Source organism: Melanerpes formicivorus, unplaced genomic scaffold (genome assembly GCF_026170545.1).
Source record: "Melanerpes formicivorus ecotype bairdi unplaced genomic scaffold, bMelFor1.0.p_v2 SCAF_10, whole genome shotgun sequence".
NCBI classification, from domain to species: domain Eukaryota; kingdom Metazoa; phylum Chordata; class Aves; order Piciformes; family Picidae; genus Melanerpes; species Melanerpes formicivorus.
In genome coordinates, this window is record NW_027142362.1 from 13,002,155 (window position 1) to 13,026,863 (window position 24,709).

Consider the following 24,709-nt stretch of genomic DNA (forward strand, 5'->3'; position numbering starts at 1 on the left):
ATGAGAGACTTCTGGCAGGAGAATGAATAGTGTCGTGGATATTCCGTAAGAAATGATGCATCTAAATGAAACAGGATGTTTGAATGCTCAAGAGCCCCAGCTTGTCTTCATGTTACGCTTTCTGCACTGAGGAGGCTTCCTTAAGCATGCACTCATTCTAAAGCAGAGTTTCTGAAAACCCCGAGGAAAGCTATCTATATTAGTGTGCAGTTTGGTTTTATTCCTTGCCTTTGTGAATCAGAAAGGTATTTGTGGTACAGAAGCTTACTGCAGTCCAGGAGGACGTGCGGAGCCAGCACCACTGCTGCATGTTGCTGGGAGTGTTTGACCTAATTCCTGCCAAAGAACCATGTTGTGGAAGCATCTTCATAGTTGAGCTGCCTAGTGGTGAAGGAGTGCTGAAGTGGAGTCTCAGTGGTGATGAATTTACTCATGAGTCATTTTTGTCACACGCTTTTAATTTGACTGATTCATTACACAAACACATGGTTGTCAGAAGCCCAGTAGCTTAATGGCATTAAAGTGTGGTCACTTAGCAGTTCCTCTGCAGTCTATGGGAACTCTGCTTGCTTGACAGGCAGTTCAGAAAAATGCTGCCATGTGCAAAATCTTTGTTTTCTGAAGGAATTTTTAGAACCAGTTTAGGGAAAAGAAAAAGGCTAGTGGGGTGCATTTGGCAAAACATGAGCACAGCACTGGTGCCTGCCAAACCCAGCATTTGCTGTAACGTTACTTCGCGTGACTACTTTGTGCGTGGAGGTTTTGGGTTTTTTCATACACAGATGTATCTGTGCTGATATGCCTTTGAAAATGTATTCCCTACACCTATTCTGGAAAAATGACATCTTCATAATGACCACATGTTTATCTATTCCTTGCTCTGAGATTCCACAAGAGGGGTTTGTTTTTGCTTAATGAGTCCAATTGGTGACTAGCAGACATGACAGACATTGCAAGTCTCAATCAAAAGGTAATGATACATCTGTTATAGGTTCCCATATAGTTCTAGCAGGAGTCTGGCTGAATCAATATGTTAACTGGAGATGTAAATGAATAAGGTGGTCACATTACAATTAAGCTAACAACAACAAAAAAGTGTTTTTCCAGTTGTAGAAGAGGGGATATAAAATGGAATCACAAAAATAAGTAAAATGTTGTGATGATTAGCTCTGAATGTATGGGAATCAAAGCTTTTAATAGCTAAGGTGCTTACTGTAATCTGCTTGACATTTCTGAGTGGAGGAGGTCAGACCTTACCTGGAGATGGCATCAATACCAGACATTTCAGTGAAAGGGGTGCTTTGGTTTTTACAACATATTTCATATATTGAAAATTAGAAATGTAACATGAGCTAGTGGTGTCTGTCTGGTCAGCTGTGTGTATGTAAGAACAGGAAGATTACATGTTAATTTTCTGCACTGTGATTTAAATGGCATCAGATGCCTAAGAGTACAAATCCTAATGAACTAAACTACCAGAAAAATCTTGAGATATTTTAGTATTTCTGCCTGTCCTAAGGAAGAAAGCTGGTGGAATAACTGGAGCCAGACTCAGGCAGAGCAGTGTGACACAAAGGTGAGGGAAAAGGGGCTGAGCAGAGAGACAATTAACTTTCATGCATAGCTGATGGATGATGTTCATTTATCAGATGAGGGGAGATTCATCAAGCCTGTACATTTTTGCTCACATCAAGACGGCTGCAAGCTACCATCACAGTGAGCTGTCACTTGAGCAGTGCTTGCCTCTGCTGACCTGGTTGCTTGCTTGCAAAACAGTTATGTTCAGGGATTTCTTAGCAGCTTCCTAGAACTACTGTGCTGCCAAGAAGGCAAATACAGGTTCATGATTTCAAGAGGCTTCAGTTCCTTCTCAGTTATGTAGGGAGCAAGGACATTTTGGAGGACGCCCAAAGCTGCTTCTTGCAGGATAGGGTCCTGTGAGCCAGTGGACAGGATCTGGGGAAGGGCATTTTCTGGGTATTTGGGAAGAAAGAGTAGTTTGATGATAGATAGGACTGCACGGACTGGTTGAGATCTCCGTGAGCAGAGTCCCCTGTGTGCAGGAATCTCTGGGAGATGGTCCAGGCCTTGATGGAGAGCACTGAGCAATGTGAAAAATGTCTAGACAGTCCGTCTCAGCATCTCCTCTCCCCTCGTTTGGAGGAGAGGGACTGCTGCCAGCCTTGTGTGATATCACTATTCAGGTCCTCCAAAGCACTTGCCAAACACCTCCTGCAGATAGGAGGAGATGAGGACCTGATGTTTCAAATATAAAATAATCCAGATAAATATATCCTGAGGTGGGAAAGTCTTGAACTTTCCTGTTATCTTCCCAAGCAGCAGCAGAAAACCTCCTGTCTTTCCTTCAGTAGTTAGCTATTGTCAAGTTAAACTTCAGTAAAAATATTTTTGTGATGAAAAAAATGCAAAAGAAAAAAAGAAACCCACAGCTGAAAGGTTCTGACTCTTGTTTGAGCAAGCTGCAGGGTACTGTTCACACTTGAAATCTCAAGCTGATTAACATTTTCCACCCCTGTGTTTGGCTGTGGAAATCAAAATAAATCATTTTTTCAGGTGAATGTAGTTTCCTCCTACGATTAAAAACCTAAGGGAAAGGGAAATGGGAAAAATTCTTCTTGAATATAAAAAAAGGGCAAACCTCCAAGTGTTATTTTTCTTTCTGGTTGGCTTTCAGACATTGATGAGTGTTTACAGAACGGCCGTATCTGCAATAATGGGCGATGCATAAACACAGATGGCAGCTTTCACTGCGTCTGTAATGCTGGCTTTCAAGTGGCAGCCGACGGGAAAAACTGTGAAGGTAAGACTCCTCTGGAGTTGTTATCAGTAGTTAGAGTTGCAAGAGGTTTTTCACATCAATGAAAAAGAAAAGAACCTCTGTTTGGGGGAGAAGGAACAAGGAATCAAATTTCTAAATACCTTTTGCTGTATCTGGGAGGGCAAGTAAACTACCTTTTGCAGCCAGTTCTGGAGCCTTGGCTTGGCAACCTTTCCTGGGATGTCTGTCCAGCAGGAGAAATAGCACATACCACCAGCGCGAAATGCAGTGTCTGTGTTGGGAGTGGTACATTTCAAATTGGAGCACAAGTCACATGCTGCCTGATTTTACTGTGTGTTTAACAGCATGCTTTATGGGATCTTACTGGGTGACTAGTATTGTGGTTTATGTAGATTCAGACTGGTCTGACCCATAAAAACTGTTTTAAGAAAAATTTGTAAACATAATTGATGTGTTCCTACCTCCCAGACTTTACTAAAGGGGAGAAAAAGAAGAATGTTCTTTATCATGCTTCCCAAGGTCTTTGGGAGGTTTCCCAATGATCTCTTCATACGTTAAAGGAATTTCAAGCACTGTTCTTAGAAACATTTTTGGCAGAATATTATCTCAGTGATTCAGCTCGAAGACTTAATGCCAAAATTCTTGGTTGGGATAGATGCATGATTTTTTTTTTTTTAATCATAAATTATTTTTGTCTGACTTAGCCTGTAAGTAAAAAGAAAACACACCATGTCTAGAAGTGTAATTTCTGTCCAAGACAGCTGCAATATTAAGGAAAATAGCACGATTCTGAATATATTGTAATGTCATTATGATCCAGTGATTTTTATGTGCTAGTAGTGATTCTGTTAATCCTTGGTAGAGACAGACATTTTAAGACTCGATTTTTCCTGACCCTTTTTCACATACAGTTCAGCACTATAGCTGCTTTTAAAATATCTTGTTATGAGACTATATTGAGTAAATATATGTGGAAATCAATGTGTTTTGGAAAAAAAACTTGATTCATATTTCTTCCTTTCCCACCAAATACCATGTGCTAATAGTAATAAGAACCAGGACATCAGCAGTCTGGTAAAACATTTTTAATTCCATTGCATATGTTGCCAGAATGTCTGTTGCATCCACTTATGAAACAGTTTCATCTCTGGCGTGTAGTGCATGGAGTTCTGTTCTTAGGAATACATGTGCACACACACTAATCAGGAAAGACCATGGCATTGTGCCATACCTTAATGTAACTGTGTGTAGTCCTTTAGATGAAACTGGTAAATAGTGCAGAGTTGTTCTGATCTGGCACCCAAAACTGATTTCAGTTGTGCCATTTCAAAATGAAAACTAAAAGGACATAAAAGCTTACTCAAATCAAGCACAGAATTCTCAGTACTTGCCTTTTTTTTTTTAATATTTTTTTTTTTATGTGAGTAACTAATTTCATGCTATGCCATTAGCTCAGAGGGTGAATAATGCTAGTCTGAAGCTATGATTAGTCGTTATCATCCCTCTGTGACCTGTCATGCTGAATCCAGGGAAAGGGCAGAATTTATTTTAAATGGAAGTTGATGATGAAAGTATCTGTAGAATGCATGCTTGAGCACACTGATGGAAGTTCTCCTATGTCATAAATCTTAGACTCATCCAAAGGAGATGTTGGGAGTTTTCATTCTCAATACAAATGCCCACTCCTCCCCCTTAAGGTCTTCTTAGCAATCTAAAATTGTCTTTACCGTTCTGAACAGGAGGCTGCTTCTAACCTAGCTTCTATTTACAAGAAGATTGCAAGCCCTCTCCAATTGCATACTTTTCTCTTACTTTTTTACAGTTTTTGCCAACTGGCAGTTATTAATGTGTCCCACTTCTCATCTGTTTTTCATTCTCATTGCTCTTTGTTGATGCATACCTTCATATCTTAATGATTCATTATGAAAAAAAATGGAGTAATTGCTTGGACACATCTAAGACAGTGCAGTATGTCTCATTGTATGTTTGATATACCTCTGACAACTAGGAAGGAAATCACATTTCATCTTCTTGGGTATAGGTAGTAAGAGTTCTTTTACTTAAACATTATGAGCACTATGTCTGTGATGATCATTTTCAGATATGGATGAATGCAGCATAAGGAACATGTGCCTCAATGGGATGTGCATCAATGAAGATGGCAGTTTTAAATGCATTTGTAAACCAGGGTTCCAGTTAGCATCTGATGGACGCTATTGCACAGGTGAGCACAATAAATGATGAGTTCCCAAAGCCTTATTTATTTACAGTAATCCTTGAGGACAAGAAATAGTGGGCAGAGTTCTCATCAGATATGCTTTTTTAATCGTCTAGAATATTTGTCATTGTGCAAGATGATACTCCATCTTCTCCACAGCATTGAGCAACCACCCCAACCAGCCAGTGGGAAATACTGTTTGATCAAGGACTGTGTGATCTGACTTAGTTGAACTCCAGGTTTTTTTGTGTTCTGCAGTTTGGCTCCAGCATGTCTCGCTTTTTGTGTTTGGCCTTTTAAAGTTTTCTGCCTTTGGCCACCAAAACACCCTAGCTCATTGCCACCTTTGCATTTTTCTCCCATTCCTGCCTAGATGTTCCTAGTCAGTATAGCTTCTCCGAGGTGTGCCTAGCACCCAGTATGATTGAGATGCAGACATCAGCACTGCAAGATTGTCTTTTCCATTTGCTGTGCTAGCTCAGCGGTAGTCTCCTGCGGGAGGCACTGCAATGTTCGAGTTGGTTGTTGTGTCATCAGAATTGTTGTTCAGTTCCATCAAGAATGGGAAGTTCTGTGAATATCAATCTTCGTTTCAATAGGTTTTATAGGCACAAGGCAGAAGTCAAAATAAGGAATAAACAAGTTCTGGGGCAAGTTACTTACCATTTTTCTTTTGAGAAAATTAGTCTTTGAACTCATGGAATGAAGGCATAAAAATTCTTACATCTGGCAAATAAGAAAATATCAGGCTGCCTTACACAGCAGCATCTTGTTGTCAACCGATAAAACCAAAATGTGTGAAGAAATAATTTGGTTTTGAGTTAGTGACATGAAAGAGAAATTAATTTGCATTCTATTGCTTCTTGAACACTGTACCAGTCTTAGATTTGAACTGCATGGTGTCTAGACTTAGACTTTAGATCCAAACCAGGCCAATACATTCGATGAAACATCTGAAACTTCTCTTGTATTTGATAACTTTTGCACTAGGTATGCAGGACAGCAGTACTCAGCCTGCAGGTAGGGGCATTGGGTATTTCTTGTGAGAGATGACCCCCATTCTTACTTTATAATAGAGTTGTTTGGATTGGGAGAAGGAATTATTGTTTAGTTTCTCAAATGAACAACCGCAGATCCATGCAAGCGTCGCCTTAGATGAAGAGCTGCTGGGTGTGTTAGCTGCAGCTTTCACGTATTTAGAGCATTCAGCTTTATTTCCCTTCTTACCTGTTTTCCAAGTGGTAGGCGTATGTCTGTGCTTTGCCAGTACTGGTTTTCCAGCTGGTCTCTGTGCAAGGCAGGAATAAAACTTGGTCTCACACTTGGCAGAGAAGAACTTAGTGCCCATCAGACCTTGACACACCAGCCTTTCTTGTTCCCAAGGACCACTGGCTGCTCTGTGTATCATTAGCAGGGGTGTGACTCACTGGTGCAAGCTCAGCCCAAATGCTTAATTTTTGCCTGGAGCATCTTTTGTTTGTGTCAATTGCATCAGACTACTTAAAACCCCAAATCCCAGTGATACTCAACTTCATGGCCTCTGTTACATGTGTCCTGGCTAATCAGAGGTATGGATACAGCAAAAAAGGGGGTTTCTGGCCCTACAGGAATGTTACCTTGGTGCATCAAAGGAGGAATATGTGAAAATTGTCCAAAATTGCAGGCAACTCAACGATTCCTGCTGGAAGTTGGAACAGATCTTATAGCATAATGAAGGATTTCTCCCACTGCTTTTCAACACTTACAGCAAGCCTTGTTCTCTATGAATGTGCATGCAAACATTCATTACATGATAAGATTGCTATTAGGTCAAAATCAAACCAGATTTTGAGACCTTGACACCCAAATTGCACCTTCCCCCATCTTCATATTTGTCTCCTTTCTTCCACTTGCAAAAAGTATCCTGAAATAATTTCCAGGAATGTAGTGGCTAGAGAGAGCACAAATCTTTGCTAAATGTCTCCAGTTACTAAAAGTTTAAAAGGCTGATCTTTGATAAAGTGTTTCTCTGTATATTTTAATGTTTATTGTTACTGAGTTCTTTCTGTACACAACACATGTACAGAATAAATAACTTCTAACCACGGAAGGGTTAGCCTTTGAAACACTCCTTGTTCATACTGCATATCCCAAATTTGTTTGTCATGTGAACACATTAAGATCTTACAGAGGCTTAAACTCTGAGCTGACGCTTGCACATGCAGTCAGCGCTCGTGCATACTGGGAATGCATGTATGTACAGCCTGACATTTCTGCAGCAAACTGCCTACCTGCCTGAGCAGTTTTGATGGGCAATTGAAGATGATTTTTTTTTTGCCAAACTCTGCAGAGCATCAGCAAAGCAGTGATAAGAATTGCAGTGTGCAACACATTGCTCCTGCAAACATTTAATTTGATACAGTCTAAGCTGAATTTTGAGCTATTAAAAAGAATTTCTAGCTAAAAGTTGTATGTACAGTATACTACAATTCACACTTAGTTCCATATAACTGGAATTTAAGTATAAGTACAGGGCATATGCTTGGCTGTCTGGTAAAAAATTCCACTCAGGCTTTAAGAAATAACATGCCAAAAAAGAATGTTACACCATAGTCTTGTGTATTCTCCGCAATACAAGGCATACTTATTCACCATTAACTTCACTCACTGATGATTTTTCTGAAGTACTTACATCACACAGGCAGAGGTTTAAAACATTATTTCTGTTCCATACATTGTTTCATCTTAGACCAAACAGGAATTCCCCAAATCGAAAACTATTGCAAGGCAACTGGAAGTAGCAGTTTAGTAGTCTGAGTAAATTTTTCCTCGTTAAAATTAGAAGACGTAGTGTACCCAGCTGGCACTTCTGAGCAAGCTAAGCTAAAAAAAAAAAGGCAAAAATTCATTGGACATGGAGAATAAGTCCAGGTTGAGGTGTTCTGGCAAAAAGTCAGGAAAACGAGTAGTTTTGAAGTTGTCCAAATGGCGACTTTTACCAGAGAAGAGAGCAGAGCCTTGTCAGGGTTAGGCCCTGGTAAAAGCAGAGGCTTTTTATCCCACCTTCCCAGGAGCCAGGTTTTCAGCTGATCTGTGCAATCACAGATCCACTTTACCTTTATGTAAACCACCTCTAACAGTATTTTCAGCATGTTTGTAAATCAGTGCAAAAGAAAATTAATTCCACATTTCACCTCTCACTAACTGACAAAATCTTTAAAAAAGTCAACTGCAGGAAGAGGAAACAAAAAACTTTGCCTTTCTGTTTCTGTAAGTGACCTTAAAAAATGGAATATTTTGATTTTAGGAGAGCTTGTGTGTGTCAAAGGAGTTCAGTGTTGTCTAACAAAATAACCGTCTACGCTGTTAAATAGTATGGGCACATTTTGAAGCCCCGAGTCTGGTTTTACTTACACTGAGTAAGGAGTACATTTAAAGTGGGGAAAGCATTTAAGATTTGTCTGAAACAGAACAAAAGATTGCAGGATGAAATAGAAATTAATTGAGCCCATGTACTTAAATATAACTTCTATTTTAAAATGCAGTTTGAAAAAGGAATCTTGGATCATACAAGCTGTGTTTTATGCCAAACAACACAAACTAAGTAAAACACAGAGGTGTTTCACTCTCAATTTGCCCTTTTAAGGTCAGAAAAAAGGAAATTGTCACACACACTGTCTCTTGTATACATTATGGAGAGTTGTTATGAAGTGATTATTTTATAAAGGTTATGCATACTTCCAAACAATATTTTAAACACTCCTTTTCTTCATCACTTATAAAATAATGGCATCCTTTCTGTGTCGAGAGAATTATTTTACTGTTAACAGGATATGCAGCCTATATACTTTTAAAATTAACTTAACATCCCTTTGTGATAGCCTAATATGATAAGACTGCATTCTTGTATTTCCTTGCTGAGGGCCTTGTTGTGCAGTGTACTATTGTTGGGCAAAGATAGTACCTTGTGCTCAGCAATTGCTCAGGGTTCAAATCATTAGCAAATTCCTTTCAGGACTTCAGTGCTGTCTGTCCATTAAAAGTTCATCAAAGGGGCTGTAATGAGCATCTGACAGGAAAACTCAATTGTCATGTAGGTCACAAGAGAGACACTGCATGCGGGCAGGGTCTGACTGTGGAGCATCAGATATACTTCTGAAGGAACCCACAGACGGAGGAGGGGAAATTCCTTGGTGGCCCTGTGAAGGCATCTCATAGTGGGGGTGAAAGACTCGGTTTGCTATCTGGACTGAGTTCCTAGGACTGATTTTTACAGCATGAACAAATCATTACCATGGAAAAGGAATGACCTACAGAAGTCCTTTGTCTTCGCAGTCACAGCTTCCTCCTTCCTCTGATTATGTTTTGCTTGAACAACCCTTAAACTGGAATATGTACCTCTTGGGAACAAGTTAGGAAAATGTAGTCTCTTTTCACTTTCCATGGAGAGCAAATTGTTTTGTTCTGTTTATTTCATCTTCCATTTCACAGAATTAATTAATCGTTATTCCTAATGAAACCTATGCGCATGTACACTTGGTATTTTTCTATAGGGTGCATTGAAAATAAGCTGCACAAATGCAAGTTTCATCCAGGCATTGAGCAGTATGCAATGTAATTCTTAATAAAGCTCATTCTGTTCTCCAACAGACATCGATGAGTGTGAGACAGCTGGAATATGCATGAACGGGCGCTGTGTGAACACTGATGGCTCTTTCAGATGTGAATGCTTCCCGGGCCTCGCCGTCGGGCTGGATGGACGTGTGTGTGTGGGTAAGACGTGTTTAATGTGTGGCAAGTCACAAGTGACACAAGTTAAGGCAGTAATGTTGGGCTGATGGACAAATCAAGTTTGAATGTAGAATTTGCCATTTTCTCATGGATTGGTGGGGTGCTAGTTATAATGGATACTAATAGCTCTGGGATAGTTACTTTAATAGCCCCTTTTGCTCTTTTTTTTTTCCTTTCCTGTTTCATTTAAAGAGGAGAAAAATGTGTGGCCAAATCACAAGGTCAGGTAGACTATACAGCATAGTGCTATTGGAGGTCAGCAGTGCTGTATTAGTTTTGAACAGGTGAAAATTTACTCCATTTCTGTCAATGTAAAGGTTTTGTTTGTCACTAAGCTTAAAGATTTAATCACACTTTCACCTGTTCTTGAAGTGGAACATAGCAGTTTTTCCTCTTCTGCCTGTTTCTCTGGAAGTGAAAGATGTTTGAGGTGCTTTTAAAAATCTAATGTGTCTGACAACCATTATGGGCCAGTTTCTCAAAAATGAGAAATGTTAGCCCTGCACCTGAAATGTAAAGATTTAAAATTGTATGTACTGGAATAGCATTGCTGACTTGTCCTTTGTTTTTTACAAGCAAAGAAAGATTAATTATTTTAATGACAGAAGATTTTTTATGTTTTCCTTAGGCAAATTTTTCTTCTTCTCTCATTCTGCTTTTTTCAGGTGCAAAATGAAAATAAAAGGTTCAGTGTGGACTTGGTGGGCTTAATTAAGGGTGTTGCACCAGTAAGAGTTTTAGTCCTGGTGAATCAGAGACAACTGACAAGATTGGAAAACGGGGAGAGAAAGTATTTCTTGTTAAATCAGTTCAGTTCTCTAGCTCTGAAGATAAACAGTGCTGATTTTTTATTTATTTATTTTTTCAGGAGATGTAAGATATGCTAGGTTGTAGCTCTGAGGTCCTACCACTGGGCCTGTCAAGTGACAAGAGAGCAACGTCCCTGTCAAAGGCAGCGATTTTGTCTCTTTTTCCCATGGCTTCATGCTAATGCAGGGTTAACTGTAGATGGTTCCCCAAGTAATTCACTTATACATACTAAGTCATTAAATGCAGTTAATAGTTTGCATGTCTCAAATCAGGAGTATGAAGAAGAATTTTCTCTCCCAAGCAGAGTGAGGATGTTAGTGGGTGAAAAACATGGGGAAATGGTGAAAAATGTTTTGTTTTGACAGCTGTTTTACAGTGTTTACGACCCCTGAGCTACCTTTAATACTTGTTGAATTTGCTGCAGCGGTGGCAGGACTAAGAGCGATTTCTTTCCTCAGATACACACATGCGAAGCACCTGCTATGGGGGCTACAAGAGAGGACAATGTGTCAGACCATTAACTGGTGCGGTTACGAAGTCGGAGTGCTGCTGTGCCAGCACTGACTATGCCTTTGGGGAGCCTTGCCAGCCCTGCCCAGCGCAAAATTCAGGTATGGCATCTTTGCATCTTTTAATCCAAGCTTTCTGTTCCTAAACTATTTTTGGAAAAGTAAAACACAGTTCTGGATTAATAGTGCATCTTAAATCAGGAGTGCTAATTGGCTGTATAATGCATATTTTGAGCAATCTGCTATTTTGCATGTTGGAAGAGTACAGAAGAGAATTTTTTCATAGTTTCATAGTTTCATAGTTTCATTCAGGGTTGGAAGGGACCACAAGGATCATCTAGTTCCAACCCCCCTGCCATGGGCAGGGACACCCCACACTAGATCAGGCTGCACAGAGCCTCATCCAGCCTGCTCTTAAACACCCCCAGGGACGGGGCCTCGACCACCTCCCTGGACAACACATTCCAGGGTTTCACCACTCTCATGGTGAAGAACCTCCTCCTCACATCTAGCCTGAATCTCCCCACCTCCAGCTTCATTCCATTCCCCCTAGTCCTATCACTACCTGATATCCTGAGAAGTCCTTCCCCAGCCTTCCTGTAGGCCCCCTTCAGATACTGGAAGGCGACAATTAGGTCTCCTCGGAGCCTTCTCTTCTGCAGACTGTACAGCCCCAACTCCTTCAGTCTGTCCTCATAGGAGAGGTGCTCCAGCCCTCTGATCATCCTCGTGGCCCTTCTCTGGACACGTTCCAGCACCTCCACATCCCTCTTGTAATAGGGGCTCCAGAACTGGACACAGTACTCCAGGTGGGGTCTCACCAGGGCTGAGTAGAGGGGGAGGATCACCTCCCTCGACCTGCTAGCCACACTTCTCCTGATGCAGCCCAGGATCTGATTGGCTTTGCGGGCTGCAAGTGCACACTGAGAGCTCATGTTGAGCTTTTTGTCCACCAGCACCCCCAAGTCTCTCTCCTCAGGGCTACCCTCCAGCCAGTCACTGCCCAGCCTGTATTTGTGCCTGGGATTGCCTCGACCCAGATGCAGGACCCTGCACTTGCTCTTATTGAACTTCATGAGGTTGGCTTGTGCCCACCTCTCCAGCCTGTCAAGGTCCCTCTGGATGGCCTCCCTTCCCTCCAGCGTGTCTGCTGCACCACACAGCTTGGTGTCATCAGCAAACTTGCTGAGGGTGCACTCAATGCCACTGTCCATGTCACCCACAAAGATGTTGAATAAGACAGGTCCCAGGACAGATCCCTGAGGGACTCCACTTGTCACTGGCCTCCACTGGGACATGGAGCCATTGACAGCCACTCTTTGGGTGCGGCCATCAAGCCAGTTCCTTATCCATCTAGTGGTCCACCAATCAAACCCATGTGTCACCAGTTTGGAGACCAGGATGTGGTGTGGGACAGTGTCGAAGGCTTTGCTCAGGTCCAGGTAAACGACATCAGTTGCTCGCCCCTCATCTATTAATTTTGTCACCTGCTCATAGAAGGCCACCAGGTTGGTCAGGCAGGATTTGCCCTTGGCAAAGCCATGCTGACTGTTCCCAATCACCTCTTCACTATTCTTTTTGAGCAACAGCAAATGCCAATTATTTGTCCCTTTTTTTTTTTGTTAAAGAGATCCCTGCTATGCTGTGAGCTCCTGAAGACACTCCCGCTAAATGGAGTTAAACATGAGCTAAATGTATAGAAAAACTCGTCTTTCCAGGGGGTCTTTGTATGTGTATCTTGAGCAAGAGCTCATGAGTTCTGGAGAATCTTGCTGTGATTGTGTTATAGCTCATTTGTGCAGGAGAGCCAGCATGAAGTTTATGTCTATTTCTAAATGCCTCAGTTCACCATGTGAAGTTTTTACTCATCTGTCTTCATGAGCAGATGCAGATTGTGAATCTACTAAAATGTTTCACAGGTACAGAAACTGTGAGGCTATTAAATGTTTTTAGAGTAATTGAAAGGCATGTTATTTCATTCATATAGTTAATTTGCATATTGTAAATGATGATACTGGAAGCAATGAGCTAAGAAAGAGTATTCCAGTAAGTATTTCAATATTTTTCCAGCTGAGTATCAGGCTCTGTGCAGCAGTGGGACTGGCATGACTGCAGGAGGAAATGGTAAGATCATCTAAAGTAATTCCAACTGTAGCAGTTCTAAAAGTGTTAGTTTGATATCCTTGATTTGTTAAACCTGCTGGTGGGGATGACGGCAGGCAAGAATGGGAAGAAGGCTTATTCAAGTGGTTGTTTGCAACACAGTAGAATAATTTTGGGGGAAATTAGTGTGTTATTAACACATATGGTTTGGGAGTCATATAGGTAAGTCATACTTTCACATTTCAACTGAAATAATCCTGAGGAATAAAGGTATTGAACATTGAACTTTCTCACACTTTCATCTATCAAAAAGGCCAGACTGACAGTTTGGTTAACTGCAGACAAAGAACAAATTATTACAGTAAAAACTTTGTACTTTTAGAACTGTGAAACTGCAAACTCTAAGCTGGCCAATACTCATTTGATGGCAGTAGAGAGAGAAAAGCATTCAGAAAGGGGGGATGGTCATGCTTTGGAGAGAGATAGCATCTGGAAATGCTGTGAATCAGGAGATACACCTGTACATGTGTATCAGGAATACATGTGCCTTTCTAAATGTAAGGCTCTAGTTTAACATCCCAGTTAAACATCTGCTGTTGTAAGTTTCTTAAATGTCTGTGTGCTGGAGATGATCTTAAATTAGTGTGAAAGGAATGCTTTCTTCTATTGAGTGAATATTTAGGTGTGAATTCCCTAATTGGAACTACATGATTATAAATACAGAGCAGCCAATATTAGTGATATTGAAAGTGATTGTAGTGAAATATTTTTCTTATATTGAGAATTAGCCTTCATAACCCCTCAACTCTGTTTTTTTGCCCCTTTTCTTTGGTTGTTTGTTTTGTTTTTACCTTTGTTTAGATATTAATGAGTGCTTACTGGATACTGATCTCTGTCCAAATGGAAGGTGTGAGAATCTGCATGGAACATACAAATGTTTTTGTGACCCTGGATATGAAGTGGATTCAACTGGGAAAAATTGCATTGGTATGTAGTGTCCTATTTTTCATTTTGAAGTTTGATGTTTGTTTTTATCCCCTTTCACCTTATCTTCAATGCTTCATCAGATCCACTGTCTGCTCTTCTGATATTTGCAGATGTTTCTCCTGAATTCTTGTTTTAATTTCAGTGCTTTGTAATGCTCATAAAGTCTTCCATTGTGGAGTGGTAAGAAATCATTGCAGTCAGTATCTCAAATAACTGGCAACCAGGCAATAAACCACCAGTTCAATCGAGTCCACTGCAGTAATTGTTTCTCAAAATCGGGAGAAGCCAGATTCTGCAATTGCAGTGCAGCACAGGGGGGATCTAGGATGTCCAGTGTCTTAGATGCCTCCAAGAGTCAAGGATTTAAGTGAATCTCCCATGTGTTACAGAAAGCTTACATGGTTTCTCCCAGTGCAGACTTTGGGGGAAATTCCCTTTCAACTCTCAGAGCTATTGGTTTAACTGTGTTAATTGTACTGGCCAGACACAGGAAGATTTGTTGTCATTGTAACCACCAGTAGAATCTGACAGCATGGTGTGTCTAGCTAGGGCTGACTTCCTGTTGTGGACAAGAGAAAAAAATCTAAACCCATACTTTCATCACAGAAAAGGTCAAATTGTTTCTTCTTGTTGGTCCTTGGAGGTGACCATTGGAAGCACTGTGACATGGGATAAAAAGAATTCAAATAAGTAGCTATCCGGTCTCTCCTCAGAATACCCAGGATGTAAAAAAAACCAGTATCAGATGCCTACAGACTCCTGTTAGAAGTATTAATGCTGACAACTCTCTTGTTCCATTACATGGTCTCATTGAAAGCCCAGAACTTAAACCCCTTTAGATTCCTTTCTTCCACTTCTGTGCTGGTACGTTGTTCCAAACATGATTTGCAAAACTGATTAGAAATTTCTTCTGGTTCCCTATTATTTGTGACCATTTTATTACCAACTGATGTTGTAGTCAGCACTTATCCCCAAAGTATTTATAAAGAATCATTATATCCTTCTGTGGGATAAACTATCTAAATCCACACTTTCAGTATTTCCATGAAAGTAGAGCCTGTAGCCTTCTCGTGAAAACAACTGATCTGACCAGTATGCAGTGTTCTGATGAGTTCTGACCAGTGCTTTGTGTAGTGGTGCCAGCAGTTCTCCATTGTCCCTAGGAAAATCCTGCCTAAACTGATTGTCAAGTGCTTTAGTCTTTTCTCAAATACATGTTCTATTTTGGGATCAAAGTCAATCTCTAATTGAGAGTTATATCCAGAGCTTTCTTGATAGCCTTCAACTGATGAAATTTGGCTTACAGCATGTTATTGTTATTGCTCTCTAATTGCAAGGTTTTGAATGCTGGTGATTATATTTCATGTTATTTCTGTCATTCACGTTGTCAAGATTAATTTAATCTTGCATGATTCTCTGAATTGCTAAACTTCCATCTTAGTGCTGTCCACAGTTTTTAATCTCATTATTTTTTTTTTCTGCACTGTAATGGGTATTTTATAGGACCAGTCCCAAGGCTGATCCCTGAAATGCATTGCTAATATCTCTTTCAATCATGATTTAGTATGCCCTACTGTAATCTCTCCTTCAGCCAGCTCTGGAACCATCTTAAAGTTCTTAAATTCCTTCCTGTTATCTCCATCTTACATAATAATTTTATTTGGGTTCTGTATTCTCTACTTAAACCTAAACAGCTTAAGTCATCTGTGTTATTTCAGTCTAAACTATCTACTATCTCATTTAAAAAAACCACACAAGAGTTGATCTGTCTTTGATAAAAGTCATGCTGTAATTATCCCATTTTCCCATTTGCTTCTTTGGCTTTAATTATCCATGTCCCATTTCAATGTCTGCCCATAGCTTATGGCATACCTTCTTTGCACCCCATCCATCTGTGAGTTTTCTAGCTGTTCCCCAGGCCACCCTGTTGCAACCCACATTCATGCACCATCACAGCTGTTTCCCATTCTTCCATAATGTTCCACCTGGCCCTCTCTCAACTTCTCTGAACTTCTGTGAAGCTTCCCACATGGTCTGCTTTATTCTGCAGATCTCCATGCTTTTAGTTGCACTTGTGCTGTTCCCAGCTGCTGCACTGACCCTCTGAGTCTTCCCAGCTTCCTTGAATTCTCTCAACACTTTCTGAGGCCTCTCTGACTTAGCCAGTTGTGTCTGCCTGCTCTTGGTGTCTCTCCCTGGTCTTCACCTGCCATTCGTGCCCCATGTCCATCTTGCAACTTCTCTCTAATGACCACAGATCTTCCAAAGATTTCCTAAGAAATAAATTTCCTTGAAATGTATCGTTAGCATTTCTATCTAAATTTTTGCCCCACTTGCATCAACTTTGTTAACCATAATATCTAAGACAGTTCAGAACCAGCTTGAAAGAGGTGGTGGTTTGAAGACCAGGATGACTAGCAAACCCTTCCAAACCAATCCTCTCATTTCTTTCATGGCTGTGGGGGCTGCTGTGCAGGAAATCAGAGACTACATAGACCTATTCCACAATATAGGCAAGATGAAAGTGTGATTTTAAGCTTTATTTTCACTCATGGTGTGGCTGTAACATACAAATATGTGTAGAAAGAAAGTACAAATTCTTGTAAAAGCAAAGCAGCCTTCTGAGGAGCAAAGCTCAGGAAAAAATCAGCACAAATATACAGAGAAAGCCCTTTCCTCCCCCTCCCTATTTCTCTTGGTGACATCTTTGTGGCTTGAATTCATGTAACTGTTATTGTTTGCATTATTTTAATGATAATTTTCATGAAAAAGGAAAGTGCAGTAAGTAGGATCTTTAGTGTTAGTTTATTTGGAATGGTAATTTCCATTTGAAATAATTCCAAGCTTGTTTTCTACTAAAAGAATCTATAAATCTTTTTGATGTATTTGAAAAACTGCAAGTTTTGTATCTGAGTTTTCTCTCTCTCTCTCTCCCCTCCCACCCCCACTTACTGTTTTGTGTCTTTGTTCTCTCTAAATACTCCAAATACAATGAAATGTTGATGTTGGGAGTGAAATTCTGTCCTGGCTTCTATTCAATAAATGTTTTCTTTCTTAAAAAGCTCTTTATTTCCTTTATAGACATTGATGAATGTGCACTGAACATGCTGCTTTGTGACAATGGGCAATGCAGAAATACCCCTGGAAGTTTCACCTGCACCTGTCCAAAAGGATTTGTATATACTCCTGACTTAAAGACATGTGAAGGTAATTGGTAGCATTCATCCATTTTGTCTGTTTGGATTGTTCTCAGATTGTGCTAGAAATACTTGGAATCTTGATGAGGATAAAATATGTAGTACTAAAAAAACATATATAGGGAAGCATTAGATAACTTCGTGGAATAGCTTGTATTAGGTCTTTACTTGCACTTCTTCTCAAACTACTACCAGTGGGACCACACTGTGCCAAGGGTGAGTAAAACTTGATAAGAACCACATTTTACAAATCTCCTGCCTTGTGTTGAGAACAGAGTTAGACACCTCCCAGTGTGAACCCTTTTTGAGCCCCAGACAAGATGTGCATCAGATCATTTAAACAATGTGGTCCATCACCACAAAGCAAGGCAATACCTGGGTATCACTGAAAAATTACGTGGTGCTTCCAGGTTCAGTGCTTTAATGCTGGAACGTGTTAGTGTGTCTTTAGGAGACACACATCTGTTGTGATGAGTTTTGTAAAAGAAAAGAGTATCAAGAAAACTGGTCATGAGGAAAGCTGCTTCCCTAAGCTGAAAAAGGCTGTATGTATTTTTGTTAATGCTTCCTGACACTAATGGAAGTGTGTTTCTCTTCTAGATATTGATGAGTGTGAATCTAATCCCTGTGTTAATGGAGTGTGCAAAAACACACCAGGCTCTTTTGCTTGTGAATGTTCTCCTGAAAGTACTTTGGATCCAACCAGAACCATCTGCATAGGTATTTATTCTTCTGAAGATTTTCCACTTGCTGGTTGAAAGTGCCCAGGGACATAGAAACACTGAGCATCCATTTTAGAAAATATTTTAAAATAACTTGTGTAGGTAAATTTAGTGTAAAACTTTACAAAAGAAATGTCAAGATAGTGTTTGTTTTCACCATAATTGTGGGTACATAAAGTGTGAGTAGCCTTTGGGAGCATGGTGTGCTTTCATGTCAAATCTGAGGAAGAGATGACTTTTTTTTGTAACAAATACAGAAATGCTAACACTACTTCTTCAAGACTGTGCTCACACACTTAACTCCTTCTGCAAGAGGACTGGCTGTATTCTCATTAAGATCTGTTAGATCATTAAGAAATGTCAGTTTTCTGTTTAGAACAGAACTTGAGTAAGTTGTATGCAGTCCAGATCAGCTCAAGAGCAGCCATGGACAGTACTGTGTCTTAGTTACTCTGCAGACTCGTAGTTTCTTCCCTTATTTACTTTGGAGAGACAATAGTTTATAGCTGTTGCCTGGTCAGTGAGAAAAAGTATGGAACCTTGACCTTATGGGAAAATCAGATATCCAGACTGGGGAATGTGATTAATGGAAGATCTAGAAAGGGTTAATACCTACTTTCTTCTTCTGCTTTTGCTGCTAATCTGAGTAATAGTAAATACAATGACTCTGGAATGGTGTTGACATATTCCTTGTTAAGATCAATAAACTGGGATTTGCAAGGGCTCCTTCCTGGGATGATTTCAGAGTGTATTCCAGAACAGAGAAAGATAAATTAAGAGCTTTTAAAATAAATTCAGGTCTATTGTGGTAAATTACAATGAAAAGATGATTCTTTTTATGGTTAAATACAAGTGTGTTTGTTAATATATTAATATATCATGCTGAACAATCTTCATGACAATACACTGTTTTTTTTTCCCAAACAGAAACAGTTAAGGGTACCTGTTGGCAGAACATAGTGGATGGAAGATGTGAAATAAATATCAATGGAGCAACTCTGAAGTCCCAGTGCTGTTCTTCACTAGGTGCTGCTTGGGGAAGCCCGTGTACACCATGTGAACGAGGTAACACTGTTCATTTTCCTCAGGAACTTAGAATTTTGCCTATTCTGAGTTTGGTCCAGATTATTGTCACAGAAGGTTGGGCACAGGCTAGACAAATAACTACTTGTTTTATTATCAAGCACTTATTCCTTATTCAGTCTGAAAATGAGTTTTAGTATTTGTGAGGTAGCATGTAGCTATAGAAAGTTCTGCCTATGCATTTTCTAGTAAACAATTTACAAGTTTCAATTGTGAAGAGAAGGGACCACACCTAGAGTCTGTAACTTGCAGCACTGCTTTAGCATAGTTTGCCATAATTAGTGATCCAGAGTTCCTAATGATGGAGCAATAGAGGCAGGCTCCCCAGAGCTCCCAAGAAAATGTTTGCAACAAATGGTGCGGTAATGGAGGGAGGAGAGGGAGTGGCCCTTATTATTATACTCTGTAGATTAGCTGATGACCTAGAGAATCATACAGTTAGTCAAGAAATGGGTTGAGGTCTCTGCATATTCACTTGGTAATTAGACTGAGCTGTGGGATAAACTGGAAACACAGAGATGAGCTGATGAATGCAGAAATGTGTGTGTTATTTCTATATACTGAAAGCTACTTTGTTTAAATCTTTAGTTAAAATCATCCTGTTTATTTTAGCAGAATTCATCCTCACCCATCCATGATAAGTAGGGCTGTAATGTGCTCTGATCAAGTTAAATGAATTAATCGATTTGAATGAAGCTAGAATCATAGAACCACTTTTAGGTTAGCTATCTAAAGAACATGAGAAGCAAAAAAAAAAGGATAATGGCTGACACTTTATGTAGCTTGTGTAGTTGTTCCATCTTATCTCTTTATTATTTCAGAAAGTACTGTCTAAGCACTCAGACCTCTCATAGCAATGAACTCTAGATCGTATTTCACATGATCAGTTTTGCACAATAAGTTAATGGTGAATTTTTGGACTGTGGCATTTTAAAAGTTTGCTTCTGTTTGTTCTACAGACCCAATATGTCAAAAGGGATATTCAAGAATAAGAGGAACATTGTGTGAAGGTATTTATTGTTGCCTTTCCATAAATCAGAGCTTGAATGACAAAAATGCCAGTGTTTTGATTTAAGTGGTTAATTTAGCATAGAGGAGCACCATGCCAAATTCTTACCTCCTGTAGTTCCATTGACTTGATTAGAGTTATGTCAGGGATGAATTTGGTTTTAGTTTGTTTAACATTCCTACACACAGAGTTTATCTCAAAGTACACACTTGCAAATACAGTGTCTAGCAGTATATGGAGAGGGTTCTCTCTCTTCAAATACTGTTAACTGCATTACCTCTTTGGGCAATGTATGCATCTTATTTATAAGACATAGCGTTAGTGATACAGTGGCATGACAAACCATTACTATGCTTTAGAAAAAGAATGTTTAAAGAATATATTTCACATGAAAGGTTCTTTGGGGGTATTTTATTTTTTTTCCTCAACCTTGGCTTTCTTCTATCCAACATTATATGAAACCAGACACATTCCAAAGCATAGTTTTGTTGCCTTACTTAAAAAAAAAGGAAGAAAAAAAGAAAAAGAAGAAAAAAAGGAAAAAAAAGGCATCAGGACACAGTTAAACTTTGGTTAAGGAAAGGTTAAAGATTTTTTAACATTTTTTTTTGCTGTGTAGCTTTCTGCTTGGTATGAGATGACTCTATACTACTCTGTGAGAATTGAAGGTCCCACCCTATTTCATCTTCATCTGAATTGATCTGTACCCCTGGAAAAGTACTGCATATTTCCATAATATGCAGGAGCTCAGAGAGTCTCAAACTGCTGTGGGTCATCCTGACTGACAACATCTGACATGACACTGCAGTTAAAATATTTTTTTAATTACTCCCATATGTAGCTTCTATAAAGAAACATTGTTTTTTCCCCTAAGAAAAAAAATGAGAAAAAACCCCACACAAACCCAAAACAAAACAAACAAAAAAACACAAACCCACAAACACAAGAGGAACACCCTCACACACATTCTCTGCTTTCCAAATGATGACTGAATACCTTGGCATGTCTGTGCTGCAGACCCACTGTACATAACTTATCTGACCTCAGCAACACTTTCTGGAGTGTGTGAGTGAAGGAAAAGAGGGGGGCAGGGAGGGGGAAGCAGCCCCACCTATCTTTCTTCACAAGGAAAGTCTTAGAACATTTTCAACACTGCTGGGATGGAAACTTTATGCTTCCAAAACGTAGACATAACTGTTTTTAGCATTTCCTTTACCAGGACTTCGAATTACATCTATTACATACTTTAATTTTTTCATTACAATGGGACCTGGATAGCCCCAGATTTTTCAGAGTAGTTTCCCCTGCTTTTAGTGTACTGAAGCCGTATTTGGGTTTCTACCAATGTAAGCATTTTTCAAGACAGGAGAAGATCTCTAGGAAATTTACTGGCAAGTAAGAGGCAGGACAAGGGAGTAAGTTTAGTTCCCAAAAGGTGATGCTCAGTTCTCCCATACACAGTCTATGCGAAATGAGTAATGGACCTTGTGCAAGGAAATAAGCAAACTCAGTTGGCAGTGTTCCTCTAGTTTATGAGTGAGCCCTGGGGCTGTCAGCTAGAATATTGCTCACAGGCTGTGAGCTGGTTTTCAGTGGTTTCTAATAGTCTACTGGCTTTGCTTCTTGCCTTCCAGTCAGTATGAGCCTTTTATTTATAAATCTGCTCAAGGGCAGAGGCCACTGATGTTCACCCCACATTCATCCTCTGCACTGCTCTGTTCAGTTTGATAGCTGCAGAGCCTGTTCCCAACATGAGTTTGTTTTGGAGGCCTACATTGTCCAACCAACCCATGTCTTCATTGCTCTATACAGCAGTATTCAGCTATAGATTATCAGTCTTCTTTTTTTAAATCCTCTGCTGTCTTATAAATTGTCATGCTTCATCTTGGGCCATGATTAGTGCTGGAGGCTTAGTTTGTGATGGCAGTTTTGAAGCATATGCTCTTCACAAAGGACACTGGTGGGAGGACCCCACTTTTAAGATTACTGAACATTTATTTATGCTCAGGCCAAGCTAACACAGTTAATCAAATTATCTTAGCACAGAAGTGCTAAATTTTCCACTTAGAAAATTCATCTTTACTTAATGAAGTTAAACTCTATGTGCAGTCAGAAGAAGTTTATTTTAATCTATATAAAGTTATTAATTGCTGACAAGGTCATAGGGCTGGGTTTCAAATGGTGTAGTTTCCCAGACGTGCAGAGGAGTGCCTAATAAGATACAGACATAAAAATTTAATCTCATGGAAATAATACATAATCTCATTGTGCACTTACCTTTGTCTTTCTTTGCCCATTTGCTTTCAAAGTCTGGCCCACAGTGAGTATGAAAATTGAAAAGCCCCTCTCCTTTTTGTTAATTTTGAGTTTCATTTCAATAGGAATGGTAGATAGCAAACATATTATTTCTAGTTATCAGTGGTGTTCTGTAATTAATTGGTTGTGGCTGGCTTGCATAGGAGATCCTAAATATTTGGAAATTTTGTGTAAACTGCTGTGATTTTGTATTGTATTCTAAAACAAAACCTCACCTCATTAGAGTGTTAATTTTTTTTCTGATTCGTTTGTGTTTAGCATGCTGGTGATTACTTTTATTCGTATTTTGTTTGGAAATAGATGTAAATGAATGTGAGGTGTTTCCTGGAGTTTGTACAAATGGACAGTGTGTCAATACCTTGGGATCATTTGTTTGTCAGTGCCCCAATGGAATGACTTTAGATGCCTCTGGACGGACATGTCTTGGTAGGTATCAATTCTACTTACAGTTCTACTAGGGGAGAGCAAATCTATGTGGTGAGCAATGCTTGTGCTGCATGTTTTCTCAGGGGTAAGGAGCATTATTTTTGTCCACACAAGTAACTTTCAGATGGAATCAATCACAGACATGAACTTAGTCCAGCTGGAATATGAACAGACTCTAGTGGTAGTAGCTAAAGCCCATCACCATTTGCTATCTGGTGAATAGCATTGCTTTAGTTCATGATTGTTCATCTAACAAATTCCTACAAGATCATCAGTGCTCTTAGCATTCTTCATAGAATCACAGAATTGTTAGGGTTGGAAAGGACCTCAAGGATCATCTAGTTCCAACCCCCCTGCCATAGGCAGGGAGACCTCACACTAGATCAGGTTGCTCAGAGCCACATTCAGCCTGGCCTTAAAGACCTCCAGGGATGAGGCTTCCACCAGCTCCCTGGGTAACCTGTTCTGTGTCTCACCACCCTCATGGTGAAGAATTTCTTCCTAACATCCTATCTGAATCTACCCATTTCTATTTTTTTTCCATTCCCCCTAGTCCTATCATTATCTGACACCCTAAGAAGTCCCTCCCCAGCTTTCTTGTAGGCTCCCTTAAGATACTGGAAGGCCACAATAAGGTCTCCTTGGAGCCCTTTTCTCCAGACTGAATAGCCCCAACTCCCTCAGTCTGTCCTCATAGGAGAGGTGCTCCAGCCCTCTGATCATTCTCGTGGCCCTTCTCTGGACACATTCCAGCACTTCCAGATCCTTCCTGTAATAGGGGCTCCAGAGCTGGATGCAGTACTCCAGGTGTGGCCTCACCTGAGCAGAGTAGAGGGGGAATTACTAGATGTGTGGTGGAGGGACCATTGTGAGCTGGGACTCAGGCACCTGAGGAGGGATGTGGTGTTCCTAGCCACACTTTAATGGAGGTTATCAAAGTTTTGTATCCTGTCTATCCAAAGCGTCTTTGTCTCTTTATGACCGTAAGGGCCTAAGATATGCCTTTGTCTCAGAACAAGGCATAGCTCATAGTAATTAAAAGGCTTTAGATAGGTATAGTAAGCTGGAATGCTAAAATTTCTCTTCTGATCTAAAAATTACATAGCGATTAGCACCATCCATTTTTCAGAATGGTGCTTTAAACTTACTTCAACTTTTAATTTCTGAGTTTAGCATTAGTATTTGGCTGTTCGATGTTATGTGCTTGCTATGCTCCTCTGAGTCCACAAAGAGATGGAGCAAACTGTCCTCTGGAAAAGGATTGCTCTGCGGTGAACTAAATTTTCTCTTTCTCTCTCAACATATTGTTCAATTGCCCAACAGACATTCGCTTGGAGAGTTGCTACCTGCAGCATGAAGATGAGCAATGCACCTCACAGATTCCGGGCCGACATCGAATGGATGCTTGCTGCTGCTCAGTGGGGGCTGCATGGGGCTTTGATTGCGAGGAGTGTCCTCTGAAGGGATCACCTGAATTTGAAGCTCTTTGTCCAAGAGGACCTGGGTTCTCTACAAAAATAGAGATAACTGGGAAACCTTTCTCTAAAGGTTTGTAATCTGTTTGTGGTGCATTGCCAGCAAATGGCTGCTGGCTTTTCCTTTTATTTTTCCCTTGGACAATTCCTCTGAGTTTGAAGATTTTAAGGCACTTCACTCACATTAAGGCACATTTTAAAATTGAGTTAGTGGAAACTAAGGCCAGAATAAACCACAAGATAATCTAGTCTGTGTCACAGACTGTTAAACACCACATAATACT

General features: G+C 40.0%; 1 protein-coding gene across 2 annotated transcripts in view; it reads left to right on the plus strand.

The window, feature by feature from the left end:
• FBN1 (fibrillin 1) overlaps positions 1-24,709 on the plus strand; it is a 156,842-nt gene that overhangs the window by 75,869 nt on the left and 56,264 nt on the right. For both annotated transcript variants that reach the window (XM_068143780.1, XM_068143781.1), the window contains exons 14-25: positions 2,696-2,821; positions 4,902-5,024; positions 9,648-9,770; positions 11,057-11,209; positions 13,178-13,231; positions 14,072-14,197; positions 17,279-17,404; positions 17,995-18,114; positions 19,044-19,181; positions 20,159-20,209; positions 22,825-22,950; positions 24,274-24,498. In XM_068143780.1, coding sequence (XP_067999881.1) covers positions 2,696-2,821; positions 4,902-5,024; positions 9,648-9,770; positions 11,057-11,209; positions 13,178-13,231; positions 14,072-14,197; positions 17,279-17,404; positions 17,995-18,114; positions 19,044-19,181; positions 20,159-20,209; positions 22,825-22,950; positions 24,274-24,498 — 1,491 coding nt within the window. The remainder of the gene's footprint in view (positions 1-2,695; positions 2,822-4,901; positions 5,025-9,647; positions 9,771-11,056; positions 11,210-13,177; positions 13,232-14,071; positions 14,198-17,278; positions 17,405-17,994; positions 18,115-19,043; positions 19,182-20,158; positions 20,210-22,824; positions 22,951-24,273; positions 24,499-24,709) is intronic.